Raw genomic sequence first — 10000 nt, 5'->3', positions numbered from 1 at the left:
ACAACGGCAGAGAATATCTTATCCAAAACAGGGAAACTAGCAACAAGTGAACAATACAAAAAGATATGGATAAAAAGAGAAATGAATAAAGAGGAAAGAGAGGAAGAAAAGCAGAAAAGACTGGAAGCTAAGACAAAAAACGAGAACAGAACGGAGTCAGAGAAAGAGAGATTCTATTGGAGAGTAGTGAACATGAAACTAAGGAAGTTCGACACACAAAAGAAAAACATAAGGGAAACAGAGAACACAATGGAAGTGGCAGAAAACTAAGAGTGTCTTACACAAATATAGATGGATTAATAACAGGATTGAATGAGCTGAATGATTATTTGAAAGAAAAAGAACCGGACATAATGGGAATTGTAGAAACAAAATTAAAAGGCCCACTACCACCCAACAGTGTAGGACATGATGCATACAATTATTGGATTAGAAACAGAGAGAAAAAGCAAGGGGGTGGAGTTATGTTCCTGACTAAGAAGGATATAAATGTGAAAGGTGTCATATATGGAAAGAATACAGTAGAGATGATTATGATAGAAGTGGAAGACAGAGATAAGAAGAGCAGAAAATTTGTGATCAATTATGTGCCTCCGAAAACAGCCTCATGGGAGGAGAGTGAATATAAAAGTATGCTAGAGGACACAAAGATAGCATTAACTAAAATAATGGAAGACGGAGGAAGAATAGTTATGATGGGCGACTTTAATTGCAAAGAAATCTGCTGGGAAGAAATGACAGTAAAGAGTGGTGATGACTCATGGGGAAATGCTCTACTTGAGATGATTACTGACCATTCAATGACACAATGGATACAAGAGAACACTAGGTATAGAAATGAAGAAGAACCATCGAGGCTAGACTTAATAATTACATCTGAACCTAGAATAGTGGACAAGATTGAATATAAAACACCAATAGGTAAAAGTGACCACATATTGATTGAACTGGAACTTAATGAAGAAAAATATATGAAAAGAAATGAACAATATAGAAAAGGAAGAATGATGTATGAAAAAACAAACTTTGATAAAATAAGAGAATTCTTCCAGCAAGAAAACTGGGAAGAAATATACAAAGAAGAAACATCAGTGGAAGAGAAATGGAATATTTTGACAAAAATTTACAAAAAAGGAGTGGAAAAGTATGTCCCAAGACAAAAACAAGAAAAAGAATATGTAAAATGCTGGTACAACAAAAGTTGTAGGGAGTTAAAAGACAAAAGAGACAAAGCCTGGACCAGATGGAAAAAACACAGAAGACCTGAAAAATGGAAAATATATACTGGTTATAGAAATGAATATGTACAAAAGTGCAGAGAGAAAAAAAGAAAATATGAAAAAGATGTTATAGAAAAGTGTAAAGATCAACCAAAACTATTCTACAGATTTGTAAACAATAAACTGAAAAACAAACAAGACTTGGAGAAATTGAGACAAGGAGGAGTTGAATACACTGAGGAAATGGAAATGGCAGAAATTATGAACAAACATTTTAAATCAGTGTTTACAAGGGAAAATATACAACCTGAAGAGATTGAGTGGAAAGAAAAAGTCCCCCCTATGGAAGAAATAGAAGTAACAAAGAATGAAATATTGACACACTTGGGTAATTTTGATGTCAGAAAATCGCATGGGCCAGATGAAATAGCAAACTGGATTCTGAAAGAATGCAGGAATGAAATGGCAGACAAAATACATAGCATAATAAGCAGTTCCTTAAAAGAAGGAAAAGTTCCAGAAGATTGGAAAAAAGCAAATATAGTACCTATATATAAAGGAGGAAATAAAGAAGAACCTACCAACTATAGACCAGTCTCTCTAACAAGTACAATAGCAAAAATTTGTGAAAGAATTATCAAAAGTAGATGGGTAAAATACTTGGAAAAAAACAACGTACTAAATCCAAGGCAATTTGGATTCAGACAAGGACGATCATGCGTCACCAATTTAATATGTTTCTATTCAAGGCTAATAGATATAATACAAGAAAGAGATGGATGGGCTGATTGTGCATTTCTAGACCAAAAAAAAGCTTTTGACAAAGTACCACATAAGAAGCTGCTTAAGAAATTAGAATATGAAGGAGGAATACAAGGTAAATTGCTAAATTGGATGGAAGACTTTTTGCAAGAAAGAAAAATGAGAGTAGTGATAAGAGATCAGCACTCAAAATGGAATGAAGTAATAAGCGGTGTCCCGCAGGGAACAGTTCTGGCCCCAATAATGTTTGCTATATATATTAATGATATGGATGAAGGAATTGAAAGCTATATGAGCTTCTTTGCAGATGATGCAAAATTACTGAAAAGAGTGAAAACTGAAGAAGATTGTGAATCACTACAGAGAGATCTAAATAAAGTACAAGAATGGAGTAGGAAGTGGGAGATGGAGTTCAATACAAAAAAGTGTAGTATAATGGAATTTGGAAAAAGCAAAAACAGAATAACAGGATCATATAATTTGGGAGAAGAAGGAATAAAAAGAGTAGAAAATGAGAAGGACCTGGGAGTCATTGTTATGAATAATATGTCACCTGAGAAACATATAAATAAGATTTTTGGAGAAACCTATAATTTAATAAGAACAATCAAAGTGGCATTTACATACCTGGATGAAGAAATGGTGAGGAAAATCCTAATCACCCTGATAAGACCAAGATTGGAATATGCAGCAACGATATGGTCACCAAGTACAAAAAAATGTATAAAAAAACTTGAAAGAATACAAAGAGCAATTACAAAATTGGCACCAACACTCTCAAAACTATCATATGAAGAGAGACTACAAAAACTTAAACTACAGACACTAGAGCAAAGAAGAGAGAGAGGAGATTTGATAGCTATTTACAGAATCATGAAAGGCATAGAAATTACTGATAGAGAGAATCTGATAAAATGGGATGACAGAAATACAAGAGGACACGGAAAGAAAATAAAAAAAGACAGCTATAGAAGAGATTTGAAAAAGAACAGCTTTCCTCACAGAGCAATAGACAGTTGGAACAAGTTAGATGAGAAAGTGGTGTGTGCAAAAACAATACATGAATTTAAAAATAGTTTAGATAAAATGAGATATGAAGACGGGACCCCACGAGCATAGCTCCCCTTCCCGTAAAATACAACTAGGTAAATACAACTAGGTAAATACACACACACACAGGTATATATATATATACATATATATATTATATATATATATACATATATATACATATATATATTATATATATATATATATATATATATATATATATATATATATATATATATATATATACATATATATATATGTATGCTGGTACATTGCGACAAGTTGGTGAAGGTGGAAAAAGAAGTCACGGGTCTAGTTCCGAGTTCCTGAGTTTATTCCTGACCGGTTTCGCTCTATGCTTCTTCAGAGGAATGGGACTCTGAGGTAAAGCTGGCGGTATACATAGACAGAGAATGACCGCGTTCCCTCCTTGGGGGTGGGTTCCGTTTGGTCGTACAATGGTAATTTTTGAAACAATGAACAATATTTATAATGCAGTACATGATCATTTTGGTGTTACTAGAAAACAGCTCCGATGCGTGTGGAATGTTGACCGAGGGTGTAATAGTGTAAGTGAAGTGAGTGGTGTAAAAATGTGTGTGGGAATCCTAAAATGTGCCATAAGATAACTTATAGTATAAAATAATGTAAAGATGAATATCTAGACAAATAGAATAAAATGAAATAAAATAAAATAAAAGAAGATAAGATAAAATAAAATGAAAAGAAGATAAAATGAAATGAAATGAAATGAAAATGATGTGCTAAATTTAAAGTGACATGACATCTCATCGCATAGTGTTGTGTGACGTAAAGTTATCAAAAAGTATATATGGTATAGTTTTACATATGGTACTGTAAATAATGAATTAATGAATAATGGCATAAATAACATATTCGGACAGAATAACAATAACAATAACAATAATAATGAGATAGATGGAGTGGGCAATGTTCTATTACATTATTTTATACTATAAGTTATCTTATTGCACATTTTAGGATTCCCACACACATTTTTACACCACTCACTTCACTTACACTATTACACCCTCGGTCAACATTCCACACACACCGGAGCTGTGTATATACTGTATTATAACTATTGTTCATTGTATCAAAAATTATAAACCATTGTACGACCAAACGGAACACACCTCCAAGGAGGGAACGCGGTCATACTCAGACTATGTATACCGCCAGCTTCACCTCAGAGTCCCATTCCTCTGAAGAAGCATAGAGCGAAACCGGTCAGGAATAAACTCAGGAACTCGGAACTAGACCCGCGACTTCTTTTTCCACCTTCACCATATATATACATATATACATATACATATATATATATATAAATATATATACATATATGCATATATATACATATATATATACATATACATGCTTATATATATATACACACACACACATATATATATATATATATATATATATATATATATATATACATATATGTATATACATATATATATTCAAACTAAGAACCCACTGTCGGTGGAAAAAGATAAAAAGTGAGATAATTGTTCCTGTATATTTCGACCACTCTCTGTGGTCCTCTTCAGCTGAAGAGGACCACAGAGAGTGGTCGAAATATACAGTAACAATTATCTCACTTTTTATCTTTTTCCACCGACAGTGGGTTCTTAGTTTAAATTTTACCAATGTGTTACGACATTAGTGCAATCTATTACATATATATATATATATATATATATATATATATATATTATATATATATATATACACATATATACACTATATACATATATGTATGCATATATACGTATATATATGTGTATATATGCATATATGTATAAATATGGATATATGTATATATATGTATATATGTATATATATGGATATATGTATATATATGCATATATGTATATATATACATATATATTAGACATATACATACATATTAATACATACATATATACATGTACATATACACATACACATACATACATACTAGTACATATACACATACACATACATACATACTAGTACATACATACTAGTACATATATATTTATATATATATATATATATATATATATATATATATATATATGTATATATATATATATTGGAAACTGGTATGTTATAACACATTTGTAAAAGTTCACTATAAACCCACTATCGGAGAAATAATAACGGAAAGTACAGAGAAACTGTATATTTCGACTACTCTCTGTAGTCCTCTTCAGCAGAATGCTTACATAAAGTCAAAGTACAAGTATATATGAAGAAATGAGGGGTACATAGAAGGGGATGAGTTCCCCCCCCACTTTCCTCATCCCCTTCTATGTAACCCTCATTTCTTCATATATACTTGTACTTTAACTTTATGTAAGTATTCTGCTGAAGAGGACTACAGAGGGTAGTCGAAATATACAGTTTCTCTGTACTTTCCGTTATTATTTCTCATATATATATATATATGTATATAATATATATATATATTATAAATTATATATATACATGTATATATGTTTGTATATATGTTTGTATATATCTTTGTATATATCTATGTACATATGTATATATGTATGTACATATATATATGTATGTACATATGTTTTTATATTTATTTGTATGCTCGAATTACATACACCTACACGAAATATCGCGTTCAACCCACCTCCGCCATCATAGAGTATTAGATAATATGTGCGCGTCGTACTCAGTCTCTCTTGACAGTGTATTGGTTTACTTCACTGTAACTCTGATACGGGTTAGCTGTGTTCAAATCCTCGGCTCGTCCACGTTTCAATTTCCAACGGATGCCTCCTTCGAGCGATTCTCAGTCTCGATTGCGATGGCATGGAATTAAAAGTGATTTGTGGTTGAAAAAGATATCAATTGATCACTTGGAACCATTCAGTGTGTATGTATAAACTTTCCCACGCGCTCATACTATCCAATACTATATCATGGCGGAGGTGGGTTTAACGCGATATTTCGTGTAGGTGTATGTAATTCGAGCATACAAATATAAGAAAGTCGTACTCAATTTATATCTCTCTTGATAGCGTATTGGTTTACGTCACTGTAACTACTTTGTTACGGGTTAGCTGTGTTCGAATCCTCGACTAGTCCACGTTTCAATTTCCAACGGATGCCTCCTTCGAGCGATTCTCAGTCTCGATTGCGATGGCATGGAATTAAAAGTGATTTGTGGTTGAAAAAGATATCAATTGATCACTTGGAACCATTCAGTGTGTATGTATAAACTTTCCCACGTGCACATACTATCCAATACTATATCATGGCGGAGGTGGGTTGAACGCGATATTTCGTGTAGGTGTATGTAATTCGAGCATACAAATATAAGAAAGTCGTACTCGATTTATATCTCTCTTGATAGCGTATTGGTTTACGTCACTGTAACTACTTTGTTACGGGTTAGCTGTGTTCGAATCCTCGACTAGTCCACGTTTCAATTTCCAATGGATGCCTCCTTCGAGCGATTCTCAGTCTCGATTGCGATGGCATGGACTTAAAAGTGATTAGTGATTGAAAAAGATATATATATATACACATATATATATATATATATATATATATATATATATATATATATATATACATATATATACATATATATACAATTTCCATGTAGGTAGAAATTTTATTGTACCGTAAACTTGAGGTTTGCTTTCGGACTGTTTGGGGCGTTCCAAAATAGTCCGTAAATCACTGGCGCATGGAAGTGCGCAATCAGCCCTGTATAACAGCAGTCAGTACCTCAGTGTAAAGGACATAAAAATAAATGTACAAAAAAATTAACCACGAATAAATGAGATGAATACATTAGTGAATAGAAAAAAAGTAAAGAAAGATAATGGGTAAACATGAACATTAACAATTCATTCGTAATTGTTAGCAAAGCAGCTATGGATGGGCATTGTAATATTGACCATTTCCGTACAGTTAACACTGTATGTGTGTCGGCCGACATTTCATAGGTTTTTTAGTTGAAAGCTGATACAGAAAAATTGATGTATCTTTTACAGAACACAGGACTTCCAAAGTTTTATTATGAAAAACTAATCAATATATGAATTGATAAATAAACAATTGATAATCTTGATTCCAGCGTTCCGATACACCTACGAGTCGCTCACTCATTCTCACTCACTATTATTCTCCAGGAATGTTTTCGTCCGATCCATGATTGTGGTTTGCATGACTGCATTGAGGAAGGCAATCTGCCTATTCTTCAAGTTAGGTTGGTTCCCTGTCTTGTACGCGTCGAGGAGTAGGACCAAGGAAACAAATGTGGGTTTCTCTAGAGCAGTCTGTTTCACCTCTTTGAACAACCTGACAAACACAGAAGATAAACGACATAATTACACAAATAACAAATGAATAGCACACCAAAAGAATAAACGGTAGTGACTGATTAAGTTCTAAATGGAACGTGGGAGGAGGCTGGCGGTTGTAATCGGACTGTAGTGGCGGTTAGACTGTAGTGGCGATTAGACTGTAGTGGCGGTTAAAAGTGACCGTGATAGCCGAGGCGCTGAGGACGAAACGGTCGCTCTGAAACTCTTGTATCCGTTCCTAAACTGCGGCACGCGTACCGCAGGTGGTACCCGAGGGTCTTACAGATGGTGCGCGAGCACTTTCGGAGTTATGATGTGCGATTTTCAGTCGTTGGCGCCCGGGCGGGATTTCCGATGCACTGTGAGCAGTCATGCCACGCATCGACCAACGGCGAAGAAAAATGCGCGTCCCTCATATTGAAATTTAGTTAATGAATTTTGTTCTTTGTTGTTGGTTCATTTTTGTTTCAGTTATGAATAGATTTATATCTGATCGACATGAGTTTTTATGTCCTGGAACCAGGTGATAAGCGTCGATGGTACGAGACCCCCAGGAGGCTCTCGATCAGAAGAAAAAGGGAACCACTGCCCTAATGCCTTCCCACCTACCAAAGACTTCCAAAAATGGAACTTCAAGACCAACACCGGCATTTCGAAATGAAGTCCCCTTAATTCTTTTTTCTTTCGAGTGACTCTCTGTGGACGTTTCCTTTTTGTACTTTTCTGGCTTCCAGATGCTCAAACATGCAGATCAGGGGTCACCAAACTACAGCTCGCGAAGTTTGATCATCCGGCCCTCCACCGCACTGTACACGTTATTTTTTTCCCTAAATATTTTTGGTAAATAAACATATTTGTTATCTTCATTATTTTTGTCTTCATTTTCGTGTTTGTCTTTTGCATATTTTGTATTTTGTGTATTATTAAATACACATGTTGATTGCTTTTATTTTTAGTGTATTCACTGTATTGTAATAAACAAAATGGCGAAGCAGCCCGTGCTAGCCATTCTCTGTTATCTGAGCCGCTGTGGGAATTTTTTTTATATATATGAACCCTTATGTAGAATAAAGAAAAACGTAACGCTGATAAAGAGATCGATAACATGACCAAGAGAAGCACTTACTTGTTCCCTTGGTAGTCGAGTTCGATGTCCTGGAACACATTATTGACATCGAGGTTGAAGAGCACGTTACTAATCTCCTTCAGTTTTTCGTCGGTCATGTGTCCTCCCGGACAAATCCCTGAAGAAACCAGAGTGTGAGTCCATCATAATATTCTCGAACCATTTCCTTGGTATACTGCACATGGTACAGCCCTGCATCTGCTATGCCTTGTCTATAAAAATATATATATATTCAAACGTGTCCACTTAATAAACTTGAAAGTTTAATATGCATGCAAGGTTCAGATACTTGTGACCCTGTAGCATGTTACTAATTAAGGGCTTAACAGAATCTATCTTCAGCAGAGGATCTTACGTTTACTGATGTAGCATCAGATCGTTTTGGTGTGAATATCTAAACGTGTCGTCTCTCACTGTTCCATCGTTCTCTAGTTAATATACTTAAACTAATGCTACTTAAACTAATCAAAGTACCAAAAGACCTGCACATTTTACAGCCAGGCGCAGACTACCAAGACAACACCAACAAATTGATATACAAAGAATACATAGGATACAGTCCGGGATGGACACCGACCGAGTCATTTGTTTTTGGTGCCGCAACATCATGGTCATATGGCGCCGCTGCAAAATGTGAGCAGCAAAGACGGTAGGTTGAAACAGTTAGATTACTAATAGAATTGGGTGTAGTAAAGATAATCAAAAAACACCTAAAACGTGTAGGTGCAAAAGGGAAATGGGGCTCCAAGATGGGGAGCACCATCTCAGACACACAACACAATAAATTCCAGATCACACAAAACAAAGCACTGGGAACAATCCTTGGATGAGCACATGAGACCCGTAATCAGAGTTTTGCCTTCATATGAACATCTGAACACGCGCGGCACATAAAACATAGCATCCGCCGAACAAAACCCGATATTGCACTATGTTTCACACTAAAACCCAACACACTGACTCAGACTCCTGTCGACATGTTCCTCCGTTATAAACCTTTGTAATCATATCAATCATTCGTCATCATCACGTAGATCATGATGATCATGGTGACGATCATGATGATCATGATGATTGTTACGTCCATAGACGTAAAATTGTATTACTGCCTTTGTTGTATAAAAATCAGGAGTGGAAAAGATGATTTGTGCATTGTACGTCCGTCAATGAGTGTCACGGTACGATCAGTTGTACCATTTCCCCCCCGTCACCGGCATCGACTTGGTCGAGTGCGGGGGTGGTAAGAGGGTAGATGGTGTTTGTGGGTAACGATGTCAAGGTCGTCTTCTCTCTAACTGGCATTGGTCGAAGAGTCACCCAATATGTGGGTTATACACTGTTAGAGGGAGGGATGAGTTACGTATAATGTCGCAATTCACCATTTCACCATTGTAATGTCATAAGTCAACGGACGTAGGGACCTATGGGAGACGCACAAGTCGGTGAGTGATATTGCTTTAGTATGTGATGTCATTTCTATGTGAAATTTGTGATGA

The 10000-nt window shown here is 35.2% G+C and overlaps 1 protein-coding gene across 2 annotated transcripts in view; it reads right to left on the bottom strand.

Moving 5' to 3' along the window:
* The window catches only part of LOC143040410 (endoribonuclease Arlr-like), a 50793-nt gene that overhangs the window by 16905 nt on the left and 23888 nt on the right, over positions 1-10000 (bottom strand). The window contains exons 2-3 of one of the 2 annotated variants that reach the window (XM_076211466.1): positions 8505-8622; positions 7192-7373 (exon numbers count right to left, since the gene is read on the bottom strand). In XM_076211466.1, coding sequence (XP_076067581.1) covers positions 7192-7373; positions 8505-8622 — 300 coding nt within the window. Of the gene's footprint in view, positions 1-7191; positions 7374-8504; positions 8624-10000 lie in introns of both variants that reach the window. The other variant, XM_076211467.1, reaches the window with a different exon arrangement.

The sequence above is a fragment of the Oratosquilla oratoria genome, chromosome 28 (genome assembly GCF_046742065.1).
Source record: "Oratosquilla oratoria isolate Oo_2021 chromosome 28, ASM4674206v1, whole genome shotgun sequence".
Taxonomy (NCBI): Eukaryota; Metazoa; Arthropoda; class Malacostraca; order Stomatopoda; family Squillidae; genus Oratosquilla; species Oratosquilla oratoria.
The sequence above is the reverse complement of the archived record's forward strand: the minus strand, read 5'-3'. Positions and strand labels throughout refer to the sequence as shown.